This window comes from Heteronotia binoei, chromosome 6, assembly GCF_032191835.1.
Source record: "Heteronotia binoei isolate CCM8104 ecotype False Entrance Well chromosome 6, APGP_CSIRO_Hbin_v1, whole genome shotgun sequence".
Taxonomy (NCBI): Eukaryota; Metazoa; Chordata; class Lepidosauria; order Squamata; family Gekkonidae; genus Heteronotia; species Heteronotia binoei.
In genome coordinates, this window is record NC_083228.1 from 66,756,601 (window position 1) to 66,783,412 (window position 26,812).

General features: G+C 43.1%; 1 protein-coding gene across 1 annotated transcript in view; it reads right to left on the bottom strand.

Annotated features, from left to right (window-relative positions):
• Window positions 1-26,812, bottom strand: part of SHOC2 (SHOC2 leucine rich repeat scaffold protein) — a 92,658-nt gene that overhangs the window by 37,551 nt on the left and 28,295 nt on the right. Inside the window, exon 4 of the mRNA XM_060241661.1 lies at window positions 15,660-15,797. Within this exon, the coding sequence (XP_060097644.1) occupies window positions 15,660-15,797 (138 nt within the window). The remainder of the gene's footprint in view (window positions 1-15,659; window positions 15,798-26,812) is intronic.

A 26,812-nucleotide genomic window follows, 5' to 3' on the forward strand; every position in this document is an offset into this window, starting at 1 on the left:
CAGAGCATCACTGCCCCAGACGGTTCCAACAATACGCTGTGGCTAATAGCCACTGATGGACCTCTGCTCCATATTTTTATCCAATCCCTTCTTGAAGCTGGCTATGATGCTTGTAGCTGCCACTACCTCCTGTGGCAGTGAGTTCCATCTGTTAATCACCCTTTGGGTGAAGGAGTACTTCTTTTTATCCATTCTAACCCAACTGCTCAGCAATTTCATTGAATGCCCAAAAGTTCTTGTATTATGAGAAAGGGAGAAAAGTACTTCTTTCTCTACTTTCTCCATCTTTCTTCTGTAGCATGTAGATGCCTATTTCAGCATTATCTAGCACCAGAGAACGTATGGTAGAAGGCATTTGGTCAGCTAGCTTTAGAGAGCAGATCAAACACATTAACAGATGACAGGCCAATCAACAGCAACCGGCCCGAACCATCTCCATGTACAGAAGCAATACATTTCTAATATATTGAGCCAGTTTGGTGTAGTGGTTAAGACTGTGGACTTTAATCTGGGGGAACCAGGTTTAATTCCCTTTTCTTCCACATGCAGCTGCTGGTTGACCTTGGACAAACTACAATTCTTGAAAGCACACTCTCAGCCCCACCTACCTCACAGGGTGTCTGCTGCGGGGAAAGGAAATGAAGGAGATTGTAAACCACTGAGACTCTGAGTGAAGGGCAGGGTATAAAGCCAATCTCTTCTTCTTCTAATGATCAGATTATCATATAAATGAAAGAGGCTGACCACAACCCTCATATTCTGTTTATGGACCTGAGAAGCATCAATCTGCTCACTGGTTTTTTTTTTTAAAAAAATGAACTAAAAGGACTTCAGTTTAACATTCTTTTAATAGCCTTTACAAATGTATTTTACCAAGGGCTTATTAAATAAATATTGGATTCAAGGTTGGGAAATCTATTTTTCTTTTCTCAGGAATTAGTGTGCAAAACATGCTGCTATAAAACATTCTCTGTAGCTGAAGAGGTAACTAACAATGAACAATGAACACTATTAAAATCAGCATCTAGTTTAAGGGGCTTAGAAAGCTGCAAAACAAATGAATCACAGCCATGCCAGCAAATCACAAATCATACTGCATTTCCCAATTGGGCATATTTGTACACGCCAAGTAGCTTTGATGAATGCTTAGATGACACACAAAGGATATTCTTCAATGCTAAAGGATTACTCTACTGTAAGAAGGTGCAGTTCTCTGCTACTGTGAACATAGTGCTGTGATCTCCATAAAAATACAGCAATACCCACAATTCTTTGTGTATAAACAATTTTATTAGTAACATATGGTAGTAGAACTAAATCTACAACTTATAAAAAGTTTAAGATAAAAAAAAAAATCATCATTCTACCCCACATCTTACTTTCTTTCCACCCCTCCCCCCATTACTTGACCCCCGCCAGTGTTATTTTTTTTTAAAAAAAACAGATATTAAAGGTACCCTTAACTATCAAGAAAAAATAAATAATAGAGAAATATTCCCCCTTCAAAAGTTATATTCTTATCTTAAAAAACTTAAAAATCTTAATCATCAAAAATTGTCCAATGTCCTTTTATCTTCCACTCTTTCTCTACATATCTTCTAAATTTCTTCCACTCCCAATTAAAAAGTTCTAAATCACAGTTTCTTAGTTTTCTTGTTAATTTGTCCATTTCACTCCATGACATAACTTTTATAATCCAATCCCATTTTTCTGGTATTTTTTCTTGCTTCCACAACTGCGCATACAATGTCCTAGCAGCTGAGAGCAAGTACCAGATTAAAGTTCTATCTTCTTTAGGAATTTTTTCCATTTGTAATCCCAGCAGAAAGATCTCTGCTTCTTTGTTAAATTCATATCCCAGGATCTTAGATATCTCTTGTTGAATCATCTGCCAAAACATTTTCGCTCTTTCACAAGTCCACCACATATGGTAGAAAGAACCTTCATGCTTTTTACATTTCCAGCACCTATCTGGCATCTTATTGTTCATCTTTGCTAATTTTTTTGGAGTCATATACCATCTATACATCATCTTAAAACAGTTCTCTTTGATACTATGACATGTTGCGAGTTTCATAGAGTTTTTCCACAAATATTCCCAAGATTCCATCTTTATTTCTTTATTTACATTAATTGCCCATTTTATCATTTGAGATTTCACTACTTCATCTTCCGTAGACCATTGTAAAAGTAATTTGTACACTTTTGAAATTAATTTCTCATTATCTCCAAGCAGAACTCTTTCCATTTCTGTTTGCTCCTTCCTTATTCCTTCAGCTTTAATATCCTTCTCCATCAAACTTTTAATTTGTTGCATTTGAAACCAATCATATTTATAACTCAGTTCTTCTGCAGTTTTCAGTTCTATTTTCCCACTTTGCATTTTTAGTAATTGGTTGTATGATAATTGTTTTTCCTTAACTGTTTTGGCCGTTAACTTTATCACTTCAGCCGGCACTATCCACAAAGGTCTCCTCTCATCACCATATTTCTTGTACTTTATCCACACATTTAATAAACTTTTCCTTATATAATGGTGAGAGAAAAGACCGTCCATCTTCTTTTTCCCATAATACAAATATGCATGCCAGCCGAATTTTTTCCCATGGCCTTCCAACACTAAAAGTTTTTTATTTAATAGCGTTATCCATTCTTTCAACCATACTAAACAAATTGCTTCATGATATAGTTTCAAATCTGGTAATTGGAATCCACCTCTCTCTTTTGCATCTATCAGGACTTTCATTTTAATTCTAGGTTTCCTCCCGGCCCACACAAATTCCGAAATTTTTCTTCGCCATTTATCAAATTGCTTAGCATTTTTCACAATGGGGATAGTTTGAAACAAATACATAATCCTTGGTAAGATGTTCATTTTTACTGCAGCTATTCTGCCCAACAATGACAAGTTGAGCTTGTTCCACTTTAGCATATCTTCTTCTATTTTACGCCATAGCTTTTCATAATTGTTCCTGAACAGGTCAATATTTTTCATTGTTATCTCTACCCCTAGGTATTTTACCTTAGAGGTAACTTCACAACCCGTTAGTCTTTGTAGTTCTTGTTGTCTATTTTTCTGCATATTCTTACATAGGACTTTTTATTTTTCTTTGTTTATGTAAAGTCCCGCCAACTCCCCAAACTCTTGTATTCTTGTTAACAACAAAGGTGTAATTTGTAAGGGATTTTCATTTATAAACATTATATCATCCGCAAATGCTCTATATTTATAGGTATATCCTTTTATTTGTAATCCTTCTAAATCTTTTTCCTCTTGAATCTGCATCAGTAAAATTTCAAGAGTCATTATAAATAACAATGGCGAAAGCGGGCAGCCTTGCCTGGTACCTTTGCTAATTTTCATTTCGTCTGTAAGATCTGCGTTGATGCACAACCTTGCCCTTTGTTCAGAATATATTGCCTTTATCATTCTTATAAAACTCTCTCCAAGCTCCATTTTTTCCATCACTGCAAACATGAAGTCCCAATTTAAATTATCAAATGCTTTTTCTGCATCTGCAAAGAATAGTGCTACTTCCTTTTCTGGATGTCTTTCATAATATTCTACAACATTTACAACAGTTCTAATATTGTCTCTTGTCTTTTGGGAAGAAAACCAGCTTGATCTTCCTTTATAAAATTTATCAGATATTGCTTAAGTCGTTCCGCCAGAATTCTTGTAAATATTTTATAATCATTGTTCAAAAGTGAAATTGGTCTATAATTTTTCACATTTGTGACGTCTTTTTCTTCTTTCGGTATCAAAGAAATAACAGCTTCTTTCCATGTATTTGGTACCTTCCCTTTGGTTCTTATTACATTCATCAGCTTCTGTAATTTTGGTATTAATTCATCTTTAAAAGTTTTAAAGTACTTAGCTGTGTAACCATCTGGCCCGGGGGCTTTATCATTTTTCATCACGTTGATTGCTGCTTCAATTTCTATTTTTTCAATTGGGTCATTCAAAATTTTTCTCCTATTTTCAGTTAAAGGCTCAATTTTTATTTTCTGTAGATATTCATCTATCTTTTTTCTCTTTACTTCAGTCCCCTTAAAAAGCTTGGCATAATACTTAAAAAATTCTCTTTTTATTCCCTCTTGAGTAACTACATCTCTTTCATCTATCACAATTCTACTAATTATTTTGTTTTCCCTCTTTTTTTTCAGCTGCCACGCCAAGTATTTCCCCGTCTTGTTTGCTCCTTCAAACGATTTCTGCTGAAGCCTTTTCAAATTCCATTCCACTTCTCTGTTTAGTAAGTGTCCTAATTGAGTTTGCAATATTGAAATTTCCCTTAAAATTTTCTTTTTCCCTGGTCTTTTCCTCAGCTCTCCTTCTTTTTTCTTTATTTCATTTTGAATGTCCAATTGTTGTTTTTCTTTCTCCCTTTTATCTTTATTGTTCAGAGTAATCAACAACCCTCTCATTGCTGCTTTGTAAGCATCCCAGACCGTCTCAAAGTCAATATCTTCTTTGTCATTCATTTGGAAAAATTCCTTAGTTTCTTTTCCTAGGAGAGTCACTGTTTCTTTGTTCTGTAGCAAATCCTCATTCAGTCTCCATCTTCTCAATCTTTTGGACAATTTTGTAATCCTGCAATACCCACAATTCGTCGTCCCCACAGGCAAGGTACTCTTTGATGTGATGGGCACAAGCCAGAAAAATGGTGGTTCATAGTTCATTTCATTCCACGAATCAAATGAACCATAAACCAAATGAACCACCATTTTCCCTGAACTGCTTCATGGTTCATTAATTTGGCATGGCTGAGGGAGGGAAGGGGAGACATTCAGGGCCAGCACATGGGAGTCAGCAAGGTAGGGAGTGACCTTGGGCGCCTCCTTGCCACAGGGTACCTGCAGGTGCCCTCTCCCACCGCTCTGCTGCTCTTAGCTTCCCCGGTCGCAGGTCCCAGAAGCTGAGAGTAGCGGAACTGCACACCAGTTTGTGCTCTCCTCCAAGCCTGGCTTCCTAGCTGGCTCGGAGGAGAGTGGCATGACTCTGAAGCTGCCTCCCCTGCAAAGGGGGACGGCCTCACAGCAAGGCACGGCAGTCCCGCAGCCCCTTTCCCCTGCCAGGCAGAGGAAGGCAGTAGCACAGCATCACTTGAAGCTGCCTCCTCTGTAAGGGGAGACAGCCTCAGAGCGAGGCATGGCAGTCCTGTGGCCCCTTTGCCCCACCCGGCAGCCAGGCTAAGGAAGGAGGTGGCACAGCTTCGCTCTGAAGCTGCCTCCCCTGCACAGCCTTGCTCAGGAGCCACACAACCTCACTCAGACTCCCCATGGGGGGCACAGCTGTGCCAGTGGCCTGGGCTGGCAAAAACCCCAGCACTGCCCCAGAGACATTTAAATGCAACCCCATCCCTTCTCCAGCCCACAATCTCTCCAATGTACTCTATGGTCCTATAAGGTACAATGGAGAGATTGTGCCATGGCTGCAGCATGAGTCAAGAGAGAAGTGGTTGAAAGTTTAAACCTTTTCTTTGGAGTTGCGTTGCAGCTGTGGCATGATCTCTCCATTGTACTTTGTGGGCCTACAGGGTAAAATGGAGCAATTTCTCCCCCCCCCTTTTCTTTTCCCCTTCCCAGACAGCCAGTCCTGGCAGACCAGCTGGGGAAGGGAAGAAAGATCAGGGAGAGATTCAGCTGGGCTGCCTGGTTGAAGCCAGACAGCCCAGAAGAGCCCACAAAACAGCTGATCCTGCAGGGAGAGGTATCCCTGTGAGTACAACTGGGACTATGAGAAAAGGCAGCTTGAACTGCCTTCCTTTCCACTTCCACAGGTGCACCATGAGGTGCTTGTGAGAGCTGATCCTGGGAGGGCAGTTCAAGCTGCCTCCCCTTGGCTTCCCCAGGAGCCCTGCAGCTGTGTGATGTCTGGGAAAGCCAAGGGTTGGAGGGTAGGCATGAACCCTCCCTGAACTGAGACAGATCCTTTAATATATAGGGAGACAGCCTCAGAGCAAAGCATGGCAATCCCACGGCCCCTTTTCCTCACCAGGCAGCGGGGCAGAGGAAGGAGGTGCCACAGCGTTGCTTGAAGCTGCCTCCCCTGCAAGGTTCAGGGAGGTTCAGTGAGGATTCATGGGAGATACATTTCCCGAACTGCTGGTTTATGAACAATGAACCAGCCTGGCTGGTGTTCAAACTGTGGTGTTCATCCCTACTCAAGACTACAGTCCAATTCACTAGTTTCTACTTCTGTGACATTTTACTTTTGTCCCTTTGTTCAATCAGCCTATTTACTTCTTTCAGTGTCATGCCATGCCATTTATGAATCAATTGTTAATTATCGAGTTTTGTTGGGAGAAGGGAAAGATTTAAGTACTGCTTTTTATTTTGCAAGAAAAATTCCTACTAATTTTAATCAAAATTTTATAAGAGAACTATGTTTATTTTTTTACAGTACTTTGGTATACAAAAAAGCAGTATTCAACACACACGCTGACAAACTGGTAATTCATAATTTATTCACGTATTCTGTGGCTGCCTACGGGATGGAGCAGGAAGTAATTAAGGACAGGGAAAGAAAGTTTAAAGGGAAGTAACTCTTAAGAAAATAGTGAGCCACAAATTAAGGCTCAAAAGATGGGACAACCAGGGAGAGTTATCATTTGGTTTATTTGCTAAAGATGAGTGAATAAATCATAGCAACTGGCTTGTGTTGAAGCACCCAAAATACATATTAAAGGATCTATCTTGTTTGTCGTCTTCTACCCTGTGTCATCTTAGCCAGACTGAAAGTGGAAGAATATAAAACTTGGTGCCACAAGGAGGAGTCATACTAAATAATGAAAGTTGGATTAATTATCTTGCAGTTTTCCCTTCAAAAACAGTTTCAACATGATAATGGATCAGTAGATGTTGTAAGTAAAAAACTTGATTTTTTTTTCTGCCACATATGATCTTCAAAGTGGATTACAAAACTCATCAAAAATAACAGTTCGGTAACATATCCACAGAAAGTAGACTGAAGTAATACCAAACCAGTTGCCAAATGCAGTGAAGCTTTTGTCTATACTAAAAAGTTGACACTTGGAGAGTTAAGCAGAACTAGTAACTCAAGGAATTGTTTATTTCAAGACTTAACAATACATACTAAGGGTTTTTTTTTTAATTATGGGCTTCATGCATTGTATCCTTTCATCTTCAACCTCTTTGAAAATCTCAAATTTTATGCCAAGGTTTTGAAGTTTTTAAAGTCAAAGATCTTAATATAAACAGCCTGGGTCATGCTTACATGGGGTCTGTTACTAGTTCCTTTGTGGATACAGGCTCTCAAGTTTCTAAGCTACAACCTCTGGATGGTCTGTATCAAGTAAATGTTGAAAGGACTGTTGTTCATTGAAGTAATAGTTTAAAATGACACTGTACAGGGAACTTGAAAACTTGTGAAAGACTGAACAAGTTCTGGAAATGAGGTAAAAAAAAGTGCATGGCTATCAATTCCTAAATTTTTGCCCACTATGTATACCTGCATACATTACAAGCTGGAGTTAGGGGAAATAGTTCTGGGGCAGGGAGGAAATAAGATCTTTTCTCAGAGGGAGCTTCTTCGTATTATTAATGCACAGCAAATACCAACTACATGACCATATGTAAGGGTATTCTCTCGAGATATATTAAGACAATGACATTGAATTTATATTCCGACCTCCACTTAAGAGTCTCACAATCTCCTTTATCTTCTTCCCCCACAATAAACACCCTGTGAGGTAGGTGGGGCTGAGAGCAATCTCTCAGAAGCTGCCCTTTCAAGGACAAACTCTGTGATAGTTATGGCTGACCCAAGGCCATTCCAGCAGCTGCAAGTGGAGGAGTGGGCAATCAAACCCAGTTCTTCCAGATAAGGGTCCGCACACTTAACCACTACACCAAACAGGCTCCCATTAAAGCTGATTAGGCAGTAGTAAAATTTTATTGCATAAAATCATTGGCCATTGCAATTACAGCAATTTACAAGTTAAAAGCAGTCAAGGACTCTAAGATTAACATATTAGATTATTCAAAATCTTAGCTACATATAACAATCTCATGGATTAGGCACTAAAGATTATTTTTTCTATAAATTACTAACAGTATTTTTTACTCAGTGGGATACAATTTTGAGAAAATAATTTTCAAATAATGTTGTAAACTAAAAAATAAGCAGATAGCAGCTATAGACTAAAGCATTTTGTATAAACTCACTACCACAAATTCTGTTGAATCTAGTTGCAATACTAATCTCATCTTTTACAGTTATCTAGGGAAAACTTGTGTGTGTGTGTGTTTACTATAAGCCACCTCAAACAGAACTCTGAAGAAACATCATAGAAATATTCTAAATAAACAAACATTTAAGTTACAGAACTTAATCACTGGCTATCTTTAAACTAAACAAATACTTTAATTTGATGAGCACTCACGTTCAACAAATCTATATATCTAATTCCCAATTGTGTCCCCTATCTGCAGATACTTATTTCTGCAAACAGGGGGGACATGGAGGGTAGAGAGATTTTTCTGCACACTTGGGAGATTCTTCTGCATGCTCCGAGAATGGACTTAAGGAAGCAGAGGACGAGGAGTCTTCTCTCCCTCTCCATCTCTCTCCTGTAGTTCTGATTACACTGAGTCCTCCTCTGTGGCCACACTCCATCCACCAAATGTTCAAGGTTCTAGCAGGCAACAACGGCATCTACATTGCAATTTTTACAGTGACTGAAAGCAAACTGCAGCAGCTCTTGGCTCTCTTCACTATGTTCGAGCAGCTCCTTTCCATGCACTTGCAGGAAGCACTGACACACTTAAAAAGGGGGGGGGGGGCACGGCAGAAAATAAACATGTCTTTGATTCCACCTTTTGAAGCAGGTGAGAGAAGTTCCCAGCACCTCCACTCTTCCCTCTTTCCTTTGCCTCCTCCCAGTCAATTAGTTTTATGGTTTACTGTTAGAGGGAAAAGAAAAGAAAAAAAGTGGGTGGGGAGGAAATCTTTTCCTTCTTCAGAGAATGCAGGAGCATGAATCTGTGCCAAACTTCCTTCTCAGATGCTAGGGCCAGTGAGCGTTTCCACCACCCTTTGCTAAGAGGTCTGGAAGAGCAGGATTTTGTCTGAAGGCAGATCGGCCCAGCCAGTTCTTCCCCTGCACTGAAATGCCAATAGGGTGTGGATGGTGGAGGCATCAAATGTGGCTCCCTACCCCCAAGCAAACAATGCTGCTGTTCAGCACTTCATCCTGAACACAGTTGTATTGTGTAAATCAGCTCCAATGTTATGAACCCCTGGTCCATCAAAGTCTGTATTGTCCACTCAGACTGGCAGTGGCTCTCCAGGGTCTCAAGCTGAGGTTTTCACACCTATTTGCATGGACCCTTTTTAGTTGGAGATGCCAGGGATTGAACCTGGGACCTTCTGCTTACCAAGCAGATGCTCTACCACTGAGCCACAGTCCCTCCCCTAATCTGAGTTAAATCAGATTAGTAGCAAATGCTATAAAACTGCAGACCTCTGATAACAACAATATTAAACCATGGGGTTTCTCTGGAGTGCAGTTGACACCTTTCCCTATTATTCACCTATTCATGGGGCTAATCATAAGACCTCTTTCATTGTCTGTGCATCTGTGTATGTGAGGAGGAGGAGAAAGAGAAGGAAAAGGAGGAGGAGGAGGAGAAGAAGGAGATGACATTGGATTTATATTCCACTCTCCACTCAGAGCGGCTCACAATCGCCTTTATCTCCCTCCCCCACAACAGACACCCTGTGAGGTGGGTGGGGCTGAGAGAACTCCCACAGCAGCTGCCCTTTCAAGGACAACCTCTGCCATAGCTATGGCTTACCCAAGGCCATGCCAGCAGGTGCAAGTGGAGGAGTGGGGAATCAAACCCAGTTCTCACAGATAGAGTCTGCACACTAAACCACTACATCAAACTGGTTCTCCCAAAGGTTCTTTCCCCAGTAGAGAGGTTACATATTGCTTCCCCAAAAACCTGCATTCCCAAATGCTCCAGGTTTAAAAAACCTCCAAGAAAGGAGAGCCCAACACCTCCCAAAGAAGTCTGTTCCACTGAGCCACTCTGTCAGAAAGTTCCTCCTAGTGTTTAGTTGAAAACTCTTCTGATTTAATTTCAACCCACTGTTTCTGGTCCAACCTTCTGGGGCAACAGGAAACAATTCTGCACCATCTTCTATATGACAGCCCTTCAAGTACTTGAAGGTGATGATCATATCACCTCTCAGTTGTCTCCTCTCCAGGCTAAACATACCCAGTTCCTTCAACCTTTCCTCATAGGACTTAGTCTCCTGACCCCTCACCATCTTCACTGCCTTTCTCTGGACACATTCCAGCTTGTCTATAACCTTCTTAAGGTGCGGTGTCTAAAACTGAGCACAATACTGTCGGTGAGGTCTAACTAGAGCAGAGTAAAGTGATACCATCACTTCACGTAATCTGGACACTATACTTCTGTTGATATAGTCCAAAATTAAATTTGCCTTTTTAGCCACTGTACCACACTGCTGACACACATTCAGCATATGGTCCACTAAGATCCCTAGATCCTTTTCACCCATACTACTGCCAAGACAAGTCTCTCCCACCCTATAATGATGCACTGGGTTCTTCCTACCTAATGCAGAACTTTACATTTATCCCTGTTAAAATTCAAGATCATCCTGTCTCTGTCTTCTACTGTATTTGTGACCTGACCCAATTTAGCATCATCTGCAAATTTTATAAGTATTCCCTCTACTTCATCCAAATCATTTATAAAGATGTTGAACAAAACAGGCCCCTAGACAGATCCTTGAGGCACTCTGTCACTCCTCTCCAAGAGGATGAGTGACCATTCACAAGCACTCTTTGGGTGAGATCTGTCAACCAGTTACAGATCCACCTAGCAGTAACAGGATCCAAGCCAGATTTTACCAATTTGTCAACAATAGTATGTGGAACCTTATCAAAAGCCTTACTGAAATCAAGATAAACTATGTCTACAGCATTCCTCTGATCCCTCTTATACACATTTAACACTGATGCTGATCATAGTTAATGCTAGCAGATGAAAGATATAGGAATTTGTGCTCAAGAGAGAAGAAGCTGGAAAGAGATAGTATGAAATCCCACAATCACACAGGGCAGATTCCAACTCACCTAGTCACAGGAAAATGTGCTCAGCCCTCACTGCAATATGGCAAAGCTTTTGTACCCTTTAAATTCTGAAACTCTTCCACAGAGTCAGACCCTTAGCCTAATTAACTCAGCACTGCCTACTGAAGCTGTAAGTGACTCTCCATGGTTTCAAGGTCTCAGTTTGCCTAAGCACTATAGGCTAGGATAAGGCATACACAAGCAGATGTAAATGTGGCAAACAGATCTTTTATTTTATAGAATTCACTTTTGCCACCTGGCAGAGCTCCAAGATGGGCATGTGCTCATTTCTGATCCTGCTCTGAAGTTACAGAGGCAAAAGTTCAGCACAACTGTAGAGATATGCTCCTGTCTTTCTCCTGCTCAGAAGACGGAGGTAAGGGTTCATTCCAGTAATTCCTCTAAGCTTTGGAAGGCTTTCAAAATACAGAGGCTTTGGAGTACAGCTGAGGGATGGGAAGAATCACTGACAATCACAGTGTCTGGCTGAATACTAAGAACACAAGAGCCCTGCTGGATCAGACCAGTGGTTCACCTAGTCCAGTATCTTGTCTCACACAGTGGCCAATCAGGTCTTCTGGAGGGCCAACAACAGGGTATAAAAGCTGAGACCTTCCCTTGATATTGCCTGCTGGCTCTGAGATTCAGAGGTTTAGTGCCTCTGAACCTGGAGGTTCCCCTCAGTCACCATGGCTGTTAGCAGTGTTCCCTCTAAGGCTGAGTTAGTGTGAGCTAGCTCAGTTTTTTAGCCTCCAGCTCACACATTTTGGCTTAGCTCAGGAAAAATGACCCCAGAGCAAATTAATTTATGCAGTAGCTCACAACTTTGATGCCAGTAACTCACAAAGCAGAATTTTTGTTCACAAAACTCCACAGCCTAGAGGGAGTATCAGTAGCTAGTGAAAGATCTACCCTCCACAAATCTATCTAATCCCCCCTTTAAAGCTGATTATTCCTGTGGCCATCACTGCATCCTCTGGCAATGAATTTCACATTTTAAACATTCTCTGTATAAAGAAGTACTAGTTGGCCAGGCTCCACCTACTGCTGGAAAAGGAAAGAAAACATCTGTATTCTCAGTGGCAAGACACTTGCTGGGAAGCAGCCCACGGACTACCACTGATCCACTGACCCACAAAGGCAGTTTAGCAATTAAATGGTGGCAACTTCACTTTCTTCACCCTGAATATGAATTTGTTAACAGCTATAACCAGAGGAATGTCATGTCAACTTACATGCTCATAAACACGGATATGAGAAATTAAAACAACTGTATACTCATGAACCAGCATGACAGCTGACTATCTGTCAGCCTGAGCCACAATTACCACTTGACCTACTACTTTTTATGGCATCTAAGTAAATTAAAGAATATCTTATGCCTTGCTGATGTGGATCATTTTAGAAGAGAAGCTGACAAAGACATTTTCTGCATTCATTCTCCTTCCTAGGCCAGCATGCTATTAAGAATTACTGGCGAGATGTGCTTAACTGTGATCTATACTGCTGAGTATAGCTTATTTTAAGTAGAATTCTATTATGTAATTTCTGTACCACTTAATGTGTCACATTAATACTTATGCTATGCTTCAGTTCATTCTGGTAGTTCCAGACTTCTAAAATCCTAATGCACTGGTTACTGGATGTCCCATTTTGTCAAGTGTATTGATGCACTATGTGTAATCCATCTTAAGTCCCTGTAAAAAAGCAGACTATAAATAACAAATAAATTAAATTAATTCTATAGCTGTCTGTGGTCAACTTAACTTTGGGTGGTGCATCTCACACAAGTTATAAAAGTGGAAAAGCAGACTCTGGGTCCCAATCCTTTGGGAGGTTCTGAAACCAGCTAGAAACCAGCTCTTATGCTTCCCAGCAACAGAAAAACTTATGAACAATTTATTTTACAGTGCTGCAGCTGGACATGAAGATGCTGTTTCCAGTGACACCAACAGTATACAATGCAAGCGATCATATTAATACCTTTAATTAAATATGCTTTAAACCAGGGGTCCCCAACCCCCAGTCTGCGGGCCGGGCTGTTCTGTTGGCAGCCAAGCTGCACGAGAGCTGGTAAGCCCTGCTGCCCCTCCACAGGCATTCCCTCCACTGTGGAAGACGACAATGAGGAGTGTGGTGCCGGGAAGAAGAGGCGGCGAGCTGTGGGTGTGCTGGGCGGGGGGGCAGGGGAGTGGCAAAGGGGGCAAGCGCCACAGGGAGAGGGTCTTTTGCTTGCTCAGCTCTTCTGATTGGCTGACTCTCTGCTGCTCATGTGACCGAATGAGTTCAACTGGTAGGTGTGTCACAGCAGAGGGGAAGCCAAAGGCACTGCACAGCAGTGTGTTCTGCCCAGGGTCTTAAGGACTTGCAGACAGGCGGATTCAACCAAGAGCTGAAGCATCACTCAGTGCCTTCCCCTCCAAGAAAGCGGTAAATGCTCTGTGGAGTGCTGACTGGTGTGTGCAAGTTCTGAGCATGAATCCTTAGCCAGTTGCAAAAGGGTCACTCATTTACTTCATTTAATATGTTTGGAATGGCTTGCTTTCTCTTTCTAGGATTGTGAAACTTCCCTTTCCTGTTTCTCCACCGTTGATTTTTTTTTAAAGTCTTGTATCCCCATAAAATCTAAATTGCATTGTTACTACTTAATGCTATTATGGGCTTCTGGTAGGAATGTTAGGGAGCTTTTTCATCAGCATCCTCTACTTGAAATTAAGAGTGCCTAGAAAAACACAAGAGTGTTTCTGTCTTTTTAACCTGTGCACAGAAGTGTAAATTGTGTGTGTCTAATCTGTGCTAGTGATGTTTGATCCTTGGTTGGTGACTATTTCTGAAATACAGAGTACAAAGATGTGCCGCTGACAGGATCTGTTGCTGTACAGTGCTTTGAAGTCTACTTTTTCTCTTTCTGTGCACTGGAGAATGGGGTCACGAAGAGTCAGACTCCACTGCACAAATGAACAACAACAAAGTGTCATTTCACTCTTTAAATTTTAAAAATTTTCATTTTACAAGTTTTAACATTTGTTTGATATTCATTTAGAAAGGTGACATTGAACCCTAAGTAAAAAAGGGAACAAAATTATGTTTTACAAGAATGTAATCTTCCCATCAAAAATGGATAGCTGAGTTTTGTTTATGATTGGATTTTAAAAGATGTTTCATTTTATAATACCTAAAAAAATTACAAAAGTTAATACTTTTCTGTATTTAACCATATTACTTTATACATATGCATCTGAAAAGGTGGCATAAGATTTTAAATACTGTATTGGTAAAAAGTGAAGCATATTTTAGAAACTATATAACCACTTATCCAGAGACAAGCTTGAGACAGATCATATGATGCTGAAAATACTGTATTTGTTTTGAATGAGTCTCTCCCCAACAAAAATAAATTAGGGGCTAGTTCAAAGAGCCAAAGAAAATTTGACAAGACCTGTTCTACATAACAGAATAAATTGTCACAAATCTAATGGAAACAGTCCAATGGATGAGTGTCACAGTCTCCCTGAACTTCAGTAACAGACTTAAAAGAAATCATACTTCAGCAAAAGCAAAAAGTCTAAAGGACACTTCAGTGTGGAGATACAAAATGAGAATTCATTATGGATATCTGACTCATCAGTATTTGCCTTAACAGAGAATGTTTGTGTGTACATGTGTATGCGCCACCTGCCAACTTAGGATAACACTGCATGTATATGACCTATGAAAGCTTATGTTACAACTGGTTTATCAGGAATGGATCCAAAGTGTTGGATGCAACCATTAATCTTTAAGGTGCCACCAGACTTTTTCCACTGCATGCAGAAGTCCCATTGTACTAATACTGCAGTCTTTCACTGGAGGAAGATGTGAATTCTACTAGGCTCCTTGTGGCAGAATCTACCACCAGTATAGTGAAACATTTAGATACAACCATTTGCTGTTTTCCATCCCTTAGCTTCTCTCTTCTACAATTCTTGAAGTTCTACAAGGTCATTGTTACTTCAGTTTTCTCCCCTCCTTCAACCCTCTTTCATAACTGAGAAATCCCACATATCTCTTTCATAACTGAGAAATCCCACATTTTTTCCACACTCAAAAGCCCCACCACATGTTACTTTTCACAGAAGACTACCTTACAGGAAAAAGCATAAACCATATGATTCAAGCCAACCATTTTGCTGTTGACAAACAATGTGGCAATTACAACTGATTTCTGTTTTTCAGTTTGGGTAGTCATAGAGAAATGTATCTATAATAACTAGACATAATGATCTAAATATATTAAGCAATTTATTCTACATAGAAGTGCTTTCAATGTAGAAAAAGTGTAATGCTTAAACCATCCCTCAGATAAGAAAATATCTAGAATGAAATAAATTATTTTAAAACTGAGCTTCAAGTGCACTTTACTAAACCTATAAAAAAATCCCTATACTTTTCTACATAGTTAAGAGGTCAAGTGGAAATTACTTTTAGGCTTCTATTCAAATACTTGAAATCTGGACATAAAAGATCTTTAGGCACACCTTTACATACCTATACTGTCTGGAAGGTCCAACAGTTCATTGTGCTGTAAGTCAAGTTTGGTGATCTGTGTGCAATTTCCAATCTCTTTTGGAAGATGTTCAAGCTGATTGTGTGCTACATCCAGCGTTATGAGGTTACACAGCTCACCTGAAAATGACCAAGATATATACACACAGTATGAGAAAATAGTTATTCTGCTTAGGACTGTACACCGAATACAACTGTAAATATTATAACTATTGGAAAAACAACCAGTGAATCCCACCCATACCTTCAAAATTACAACTGAAGCATTTCATTTTAAGAGTCTGAACGTGCTTTGCTCAATGAGACTATCAGACTGCAGTTTTAATGTAAAAATCGCACAAAAGGAACGCTTTGGTGCCATCACCCTGCTTATTAGGCTGCTTTACCTTCTACCTCCTGAATTTTCCTTAACTTATTAATACTCCTAGTACTAAGTTCCGATCCAACATTTCTGTTTTACTAAGGTTTGACTAAGCCAGTAAAAGCCATAATAGATGCAACAATCACTAGATGCCAGTATTTCTGCGACGAACCAGCATTTTTCACTTCTGCCTTCTGTTGATTTGTTCTAAATTGGCATAACAGCAATTGCTTTTAATAATGTACAACCCTGAAGCTATCTAACTGGCATGATATTTACAAGGAAAGTCCATGAGACCAAAGAAACACTTTTTTTTTGGCTGTCAAATCACAGCTGGGATTTTCAAGGCAAGAGACATTCAGAGGTGGCTTTCAATTGCCTGCCTCTGCATCATGATCCTGGACCTCCTTGGCAATCTATCACTGGAGATATATATATATATATATATATATATATATATATATATATATATATATATATATATATATATATATATATATATATATATATATATATATATATATATATATATATATATATAAAACCCAGCCTAAAATATTAACTCCAAATACTTACAGCTAAATGTTAAAAGCCTCTTACTGTCAAGCATGGTAAAATTCCATTGGTAATTGATTGTTTTAGAATCCTCCATAAAACTGGTCTGTGAAATATCATGGAGGACCAAGGTCTGTTAGCTCTGTTATTCTTTCCCCTCCCCCTTTTTGCTTTATTGCTTGCAAAGTAGAAGTAGAGAGAAACGAAACTAACTTGAGAAAAAGTAATCAGCACCTTCCCTTACATTCCTGTTACGGAGTGTGACACATCTGGGGAAAGCAAGGACGGAGTTCTGATAACGCCATGAGAATGTAGACATTTATGATAGTTTATGTACAAGAGCGCATCCCTCGCCCCCACCTTTGGGAATCCTTTTGAAGTTAGCCTTAAAAGTATTATATCAATGTATCTTTAGCATCACTCTCAAGAATCTGTTACACTGAAAGTATCGGTATATCAATAAACGTAGTCTTATATCAAACCTGACTCATCATTGAAACCACATGCTTGACACTTACAATATCATGCAGGGAAACTGTTTGGCAAAGTAATGGATAAAAATATTCTGATGAGTGAGGAGGAATTGAGGGTGGGGGGAATCATGAACACAAAATTTGGGTTAGCTTTTCCCAATATTTTCCACTTTAAATTATATTTATTGTGGGGTTAACACCCCCCATTGTAAATTTTGCACTGGACATATATATAAAAACCTAAAATATTAACTCCAAATACTTACAGCTGAATCTTAAAAGCCTCTTACAATATTGTGTAGGGAAACGGTTTGGCAAAGTAATGGAGAAAAATATTCTGCTGAGTACACAGGGCCCTTCTGCATCTCTCTATTTTGATATAATTCGAGGAGTGAGGAGGAAATGAACAATGCCTTTAAAAAGTCAAGAAAAACAGCAAACATGCAAAAATACAGTTTTTGATAATGTATTTAATTTTAGAATAAGCAAGGCACCAGCACCTCCCTCCCTGCACAAAGAAACTACTAATTTCTTCCTGGGTTAAATATGTCAAAATTGCTGACTTTGAACGACTCATTTTTTTAAATGCCAGAATCACAAAATAAGATGATTTAAATACAGAAACAAATACACAACTTCACTAAAAGCATTGGCAATAAGCTTATATATGTATAACCATGCCCACAGACAGCACAGGAAATATCATTCAATATGTAAATTTCCTTCCTGCCACAATTCATGGCAGAAAATATTATATCCAGGATCAATCTCACATTAGCCGCTAATTTAGACTTCACAGCCAATAATCCAATCCTAAAATATACCAATTCTATAGGCAGTCTCAAAATACCACATATTTTGGATCCAAAGTCGGCTTTAATTGCTAAGTGAACCATTTTACAATACTGGAAATATCAAGTATCTCCCCTCTGTAAATGCATGGGTCAATGATATGCTAGAGTCTAGACCTTTGTACAAAAAAACAGAATAGCATATAACAGGCAAGAAACTCCAAGAACCTTTACCTCCATCTGGCATGAATTCATGTACCTATTTGAGCAATATTTCCTCTCCTTTATTGTTTAATTAAATCTATTCTCTCTTTAATTGAATCCATAATGCTGCACATTACTTTCCTAACTTAAACTCTAGCCCTCCCCTCCCCACCCCCATTTCATTCTCTAATATGACACATTAAGGAAGAGGGAGGGGGTGGACTATATTAGGTTTGCTTGCCATGTTAATTTTTGTATGTGAGAACAATACAAAGCTTAATTTGAAAAAGAAACTCTGTATTCCTTAGGAAAAACTGTCCAGTGCAGCATGAAAAATGTCTTACCGCCTTCCCTTAGCTGGGGTGGAGGCAGAAGAGGTCTCCCTCTCCAAAGGAGCCAGGCTTGGCTTTTATTACTATTTATGCTACCGTATTTTTCGGACCATTGGACGCACCGGACCATAAGACGCACCTTAGTCTTCCGCCATCTTCCGCTGCCTGCGCCTCCCAGCACAGCTGTCGGGGATGCAGGCGCCATTGCAGCCTTCGGGCTGGAGCCAGGCACGCAGGCGCGCGCAAAGCGCTGGGTTTGCGGTGGGGCAGAGGGAGCCAGGCACGGAGGGAGCCAGCCACGTGTCCCGCCGGCGACCAGGAAATGGGGGCGTTTATGGTCCAGTGAGTCTGGGTTTGCGGTAGGGGCAGAGGGAGCCAGGCGCACAGGCATGCAGGCGCGCGCGCAGCGCTGGGTTTGTGGTGGGGCGGAGGGAGCCAGGCACGCAGGCGCGGAGGGAGCCAGCCACGTGTCCCGCCGGCGACCGCGAAGTGGGGGTGTTTATGGTCCGGTGAGTCTGGGTTTGTGGTGGGGGCGGAGGGAGCGATCCTGGCGCTTGTCTCCCAGAGCTGCAGGCCCCCTCCCCCCCGCCTCGTCTCCTTTTTTTTTCAGTATTCGCTCCATAAGACGCAGGCACTTCCCCCCCACACTTTTTTTTTGGGGGGGGGGCGTCTTATGGTCCGAAAAATACGGTAGTTACCTGAGTAAGCAATAAGTATTTCACTTTTTAGGTGAACCACTCATATTACAACTGCCTTATGACTGGTTGAGGATGGGTCTATTAATATCTTCTTTATGCTGCAGGCTATATAAGATGTCACCTGACCAGGATTTTTATGATGGGTGAGTCTGTAAGTCAAAATGAACTGACACTGTATCTGGCTATCAAGATGTCCCTGCAAAAGAGAACAAAGCATGCATACCAGGTGAAACCTGGAAGGGGGGGGGGGTAGAATGGCATATCATCTTGCCTCTACTTTTCACTTATGCACAGCTCTCCTCTACACACAAGGTAAAATACAGAAAAAGAAAAAGAGGAAATAAAGGAAAAGCAGTCTCTCGCTTCACCTTGCCCCCCTTCCCCTCATATTCTTATTCACCCTCCCTTTTAGTTTTCTATCTTGTTGCTTATAGTAGTATAGAGAAGGTTTGACCCATTTGAGAACTTCTACCTTTAGAACAGAGACACCCATAATCTATTCAGTTTCAATTTTAAATAATGCCTCTTAATTTGTAATCCCAATATTCCTAATCTGGATATACAAACGTACCTAATAAAATGTGAAAATCAATGTACTTAATACGCAGTTCCTCAGGGCCTATAAGGCTGAGATGTCCCACTAGGCATTTGGTTGAGGACAGCAAGGGTTTCCATGTGTCTGGCATTCTTGCCTTCCTCCACTGCGAGGCAGTGGCATAATTAGTAAATTATTGTTCTTTTACTGCTTTTAACTGTAAATTTAATATTTGAATGCTTTTATTGATGTACACTGCCCTGAGCCCTGTTTTACAGGGGAAGGCTGTCTAGAAATCTGATTTAATAAACAATAATAAAAATACAAAGCAGGACTAACAACCATTTCAAATAACAGGAATGCATCAGATGCAGTCAGACATGCCTCTCTAGTTCATCATATTTCTCATGCTCACTGCCTGACTCACTATAAATTTACATTCTTCTATCCCACTCTACATATTTGTTGCTTCAATGGAATGAAGGTTTCCTAGACAGATAGGAAAAAATAAACTAATCTAACTTAGAGGGAAGGTATGCCTATTGTTCTGCAACAAATGTTGGAAGAATTCCATATGTTAACTATAGGGTGACCAGTTAAAAGATGAAAATTCTTCAATGATACCCTTTGGAGTCATGGTGTGCAAAGTGATGTCTACACTTAACAGCAAAGTAATATCGTCAATTCTAAAATGACAGCAAAGTTCTTGTTCCAACAGCAAAAGCAACTGTTAGCACTTTCCAAGACAGAGATTAAGTGCCAAACTACACATAATGTTTGCAAACCTACTGAGGTTGCTGGGGTAGCCCCATGGCTACAGTAACCTCCCTGGTGGTCCTCATCAGACTGATCTCATAGACTCAGTAACAAAAGTGACAAGGGTTCATACATCTGTATCCTCCTCCCCACCTGCTTGATAACCTCACAGCCCTTTCTCTCTTTGGAAGGGTCTGAAGAAGCAGCAGGGGATGAGTCCACGGCCCCCGGCTGAGACAGGGTTTTCAATAGGCCTCCACAACCCTATCCCCTCTAGCTGCACTGAGTGCTCCTGTGTACCCAGTAGGGGTGTGCATTCCGTTTGGCCGAACCGAAGAAACCACCAAATCACCCCTGATTCGGAAGTAAACGGCGCCATATACTTCCAAATCCAATCTGCGCCCATAATTCAGAATAGGTATTTGGAAGTATATGGAACTCCATGGAAAAGGTGGGAAAGGAGCTTCTGTAGTCTCAGGGGAGCTGCTCGCCTCCTTTCCCGCCTTTGGAAGCCTTTTCCTGCCTCTCCCATAGCCTCCCTGGGATCAGGGAGGGAGGGGGAGAGGAGCCGCAGCAGCCAGTCCAAAGCATGCATTTGCAAAATGCATTGCAAATGCATGCTTTGCAGGGCTGTTGTGTAGCTGATGGCTGGGCTAATCCCCCAGTCATCAGCAACATTGCTGTTCTTTTGTTTACTTGGGCATCCATTAAACTGTGTTCTCTGGTCAATCACAGAGCAGTGGTAGTTTATGAAACTGCTCTCTGTAGGGCCAGAGAACCTTTTTAAGGAGTCTGCCTGGCTGGACTCCATTTCACTGCTGCTGTGTTGGTGTGAGAGAGATTGTGCTGCGCTGGCCCTTGGCCTCAGCTGCTGCTCGCTCTCACCCTTGCCTGACCTGCCTGGAGAAGAGAAGACATCTAAGGTAAGACGGTTTGGGGGTTCTTGTTTTTATTTTAGTTAGTAAAAGGACTTTTTAAGACTCAGAACCCCTTTACTTATCCAGATTTGGGTGGGTGAGTACTGGGTAGCTTATTTGGGGTTAGGGGTTTCTGCTAGGGGTGGGGGGGTTGCCAATTTGCCCATATCCTATTTTAGTGAGAGGACTTTTAAAAGTGCAGTGTCCTTTTACTTTTCCTGATTTGGGTGGCTTGGATTTCTTGGGGTTAGGGTGAAGGTATTTTGGGAGGGAGGGGTTGCTAAAGTTCCTGCATTGTTAAAAGTCAATTTTTTTTACTGTTTTAAAAGGATTCTGTGTTTGATTTGTTGCTGCTCTGTGCTGCTGTTATTCCTTTTCTCTTCTGCTTCTGGTTCTTGGGGGGGGGGGAGCTCTTTGGCCTAATTTTCATTGTTAAAAAGGTCACTCTTTTAACAGTTGAGCTTGTTGGTTTTTTCTCAGTAATCTGTTTGGATCTGTTGCTGTTGGTTTTTCATCGTGTCCTGTTGTCCCTTTTCCTGGTTCTGGTTTGGGGGGGGGGGGGGGTGGGATGTTGTTGACTGATTTGGCCTGAGATTTTTTATTGTTGAAAAGGTCACTTTTTTAACAGTTGAGTTTGTTGGCCTTTTCTCAGTGATCTTTTTGGATCTATTCTCTGTTGTTGCTGGTTTTGCATCCTGTCCTGTTGGCCTTTTCCTGTGGTTTTTTTTTGGGGGGGGGGAGGGGTTGTTGACTGATTTGTCCTGAGGTTTTTTATTGTTGAAAAGGTCACTTTTTTAACAGTTGAGTTTGTTGGCCTTTTCTCAGTGATCTTTTTGGATCTATTCTCTGTTGTTGCTGGTTTTGCATCCTGTCCTGTTGTCCTTTTTCCTGGTTCTGGGGGTTTTTTTGAGGGGGGGGGGGTTAAAAGTTAAGGTTCTTTCTGTTACGGGTTTTTTTTTAAATTACCTCTGGTTGGTGTGGGGGGTGGTGTGTGGGGTGGGTCACTTTCATGTTTTTATAGAGTTATTTTTGGAGTCTGAGGGCGCTTTCAGTTTGGCTAGGGCCACTAAATAGGCTGCCCCGCTAATAAGGGTGTTTTCAGGGATTGTGTTTTTTGAAATTTTTTAAAAAATTAATCCAGTTTAGGGCTTTATCTTCTTTCAAAATTCAAGTAGGCCACATAGGGGTGATTTAAAAAGATTTCGGGTTTCTCATAAAAGGCAGCGTGACGACTAGGCCACCAGGGTTGTAGTGCATCTTGCTTTCAGCCACTGAAAGCTGGTGCATCTTTAGATTTCCATAGGGTAAACCACAGCTTCTCTCAAGTTATAGGGGACACCTGATTTCTAGTTTGGAAGGAAATCCTGTTTGTCCCAGGATCTAGTTAGGAGAAGTTTAACTAGGAGGATATAACAAGGATTGCCTACATCTCAAGGTAACCTTTTAAAAACTGTAGCCAAGTAGAGGCAGAATCACCTAGTCTCCTAAACTTTACCAGACTACTACTACCCCAACCCAAAGAAGGACACGTTAGGGACCAAAAAAACAAACACACACATTTTGGTGGGAGGGTTTTTAAGAAGAAGTCAGGGCACCTGTTAGTTCAGGGTACAGTGCAGTGAGTTAGGTTTGTAAAAAACCCCACTCAGTTCAGGTTGTGTGAGACTGGCCAAGGGTGACATGAGTGACAGGCAGCAGAAGAGGGGCCCTGGGGGCAAGGTCAAGGAGAAGACTAGAGGGGTAGAGGGGAGGGGGAGGACCCAGGTCTCCCCCCAACTTGTGCGTACGGTCACTCCACAGCTACCTTCCAGCACTCCGACCTCTGGCCAGAGTGTGAGGAAGAAGAAGGCCCGCCTTGGGCCCTTCATTGAAGCTGCTGCTGGGGCGCCCCCAGCAGAGGTGCCATTAGGTGCTGGCACTGAGCAGGGGTCTGCTGCTCAGGCAGTCTCTCCTCCAGCTGATGTCCCTCAGTCTCAGCAGCCGGAGGAGGGGCAGCGAGAGCAGCCCTCCTTGGAGATGAGCTTTGGGGACCGTTTTCTGTCCAAAACAATCACCCCAAGGAGGGTGCAGAGTGTCATGCAGGAGCTGGAGGAGAAGCTGGTTCTTCGGTTCCTTCGGGCACTAGCAGTCCTTCAGGGGACGGCCAGGAGGAGGGACCACATGGGGTGGAAGGGGAAGAAATGGAGACACACATGGTGCCTCCATCTCCGCCCACTTCCCCTGGTGACCAGCCCCTCCTGCCACCCCGAGACATGATGTGTCTGTCCTGAGCACCTCACAGGAGGTGGCTCCGGACACCCAAGCTGCCGGTCAGCTTAGGCATCCATATACCTCCGAAGTCTGGAAGCATTTCCGACTTATGGAGGATCCACACTACGCGCAGTGCCAGCTGTGCAGGGCCCGGATTAGTCGTGGGTGGGACCCTGCCCACCTGACTCCGGGGGGGATGTGGAACTACCTGCGGAAGCACCACCAGGCGGTGCTTCTTAAGGGGTAGAAGCAGGCTGGTGCTGGGGTGCCCAAGTGGCCAACACCACCGAGCCAGGAGGTCCGTCCCATCGCGACTACCTCCAGTGCTCTCCAGGAGAGTTCCGTGACAAGGCAGGAACACCAGCCATCTCTGCCTGAGATGTTTGGTGGGGGTGGCACCTGTGTGCCAAGAGGGGAAATCAGGTACGGCAGGAAGGTGAGCGCCTGGAACCTTGTCAGGTCGGTCGCCCATGGGCTTCCATTTTCAGTGGTCGAGAATCCTGGAGTGCTAGGGTTGTTCGAGTACCTGGCGCCCTGGTACAAAGTTCCTGCTAGAACCACCACTAGCAGGACCATTGTGCCATCTGTTTTCAGGGCGACGAGATCTGTGGTGAAGGCGCATTTGTCCCGTGCTGCGGGGGGGGGGGGGGGGGGGGCTGTTCATTTCACCTCAGATATCTGGAGCTCCCAACATGCATTCAAGGGGTATCTCTCCCTGACTGCGTATTGGTGGCAACCCAGTGAGCTGCAGGGTGGGGGTGGCAGTAGCGGCAGGCAGGGTCAGGGCCACCAGGCCAGCTATTGCTGGGCCTTGCTGCATGCCGAAGCAATCGACGCGCCGCACACGGCGGACACTCTCAGAGCCATCCTCTCATGGCAGTTAGAGGGCTGGGAAGGCAGCGGGGACGTCGCCACGGGCTTCGTGGTGACTGACAGTGGCTCCAACATCAAGGCGGCTGTCCAGCGTCAGGGCCTACAATGCCTTCCTTGCATGGCCCACCTTCTACAACTCATGGTTTAGGACGCATTGGGCCAGACAAAAAGCCAGGATCGTCGGTATCTAGCCGCGACCCATGAGTACCGACTTCTGTTCCAGAAGTGTCAGAACATCACTGGTCACTTCTCACACAGCAATACGGACTCGTATCTGCTGCATGAGAAACAGACACTGACAGGCGTGCCAGGGCACCGCCTGATCGGAGAGGTCAGCACATGCTGGAACTCCACCTGTGCCATGCTGGAGCACATGGTGGAGCAGAGAGCAGCCCTGGATGCCTTTGTCTTTGAGACGAGGGTCTTTCGGGATGAGAACCGTCTCACCCAAGAGGTTTGGGTGGTCATTTCTCAGACTGTGGACGTTCTTGGGCCCTTCAAGACCCACAAAGAAATACCCTCGTCTGAAACGGTGAGCATTGCACTGATTGTCCCCATGGTCCACATGGCCTGTGAGGACCTGGCCTTGTTTCTAGTGCCAGCTCAAGGCAGTGCAGACGTTCCTCCAATGGTGCGTGCCCTGGTGCTAGGCTGCAGGAAGGGCTTGAGGCTCGCTTTCAGACTTTCACCCAGGATAAGGTCTACATGATGGCGACCATGTTAGACTCACACCTTAAGAGGACGATCCCCGAGCGGGACAATGAGCTCGATCGCTGGCGAGATGAGCTCTCCCAGAAGGTCGAGCGCTGCAGAGTCAGGACGGGCTCAGTGCCGGTAGCTGAGGAGGAGGGGGGTGGAAGCAGCTCATCTGCCACTTCCACTGCTGTTCATCCCCAACCTCCCCGGCTAGGCAGTGTTTCCCACCAGACTCACGCCACTAAGAGTCCCAAGATGACACTCATCAGGCAGCTCGTTGGCCCCTCTTGGGAGTGGTAGGCCCCTGAGAGCGGAGACGGGTGCTGCGATGGTGATCTTTTGGAGTCCAACGAGTCACAGGAAATGTCTCCTTTGGACTACTGGGTCATGAAGGAGGGGGTCTGGCTGGCCCTCTCCTCCATGGCCAAGGCGTTCCTCTCATGCCCACCAACAAGCGTGCAGAGTGAGCGCGTCTTTTCGCATATGGCGACATTGTCTGCCCACATGGCAATCTCCTGCAACCCTGGACAGCTGAGCAGTTGGTCTTCCTGAAGGTCAACTTGCCTGTGTTCAGCTCCCCCAATGTAGACTTTGAGAGTGAATGAAGTGAGCACCTACTTGTTCCTGCATCCTCTCTTGGCCCGCGCTTGGAAGGTGGTTGTAAAACACTCTCCCACTAAACATAGACTAGAGTCCAAAGACAGCCCAAAAACTCACAAATTGATTGGCAGTACACGCCCCCCACCCATCATCCATCCCCAAACCAAAAGTAAATGCTGGTTTAAAATCTGCAAAGCAATCCAAATTTTTCCAGTCCCCATCCACACATGTGGATACTGAATAATAATACTGAAAGGGCCATTGCAGCCCCCATCTGTAACCAACAGGACCCACAGGCCCAGTCAGGATAACCCAGTTTTTTTTCAGGGGCAGGAGGAAGAAAGAGGGAGGTGCCAGTGATGATGACAGGCAGCCAGCAGCCTTACCAATGCTGAGGTCCCTCTAATGGGACAGTGATAGCTGGTGTGTTGCTGCTGAGCTGAGAGAGAAGGAATGGTTCCCTTCCTCTTACACAATCTGAGGCCCTCCCAGTGATCTTCCTCATTTGGGGTGCAACTCTGGCTCGCCTCCTCGTGGTGCACCCTGGGTAACGCAAAAGAGCCTGGACCAGCCAACCATCCATCATTCAAGGCAAGTCCAAATGCTTCTTGCTTTGTGTCAGATACAGAATGATGTGGAGCTAGGTGTGGTCCACCGCTTCTCTTGTTTGAGAGTTGTGTTGTTTGGGGCAGGGCTGGAGAGCTGACATCTGTAGACTGCATGTTCTGTGGCAGGGAAACAGGCACCTGGGTGAGAGACCCACAACCAGCATGCTTGTTGTGCTTGGCCAGCTCTCCCCACGTTGTTTGGGGGACAGGGCTGGAGAGCTAGCATCTGTAGATTGTGTGTTCTGTGGCAAGGAAGCTGGCATCTGGGTGAGAGACCCAGAACCAGCCTGCTTGTTGTGCTTGGCCAGCTCTCCCCGTGTTGTTTGGGGCAGGGCTGAAGATCTGGCATCTGGGTTTGCTGCAGCCAGGTCTGCAGAGCAGACCTTGAGCAGATTGTGTTTTGTGTGGCAGTAACGTTGGCAACTGGGTTTATATTGGTTCCAGGTCAGCAGGGTTCATAAAGTAGATAGATGGATGTAGTGCCAT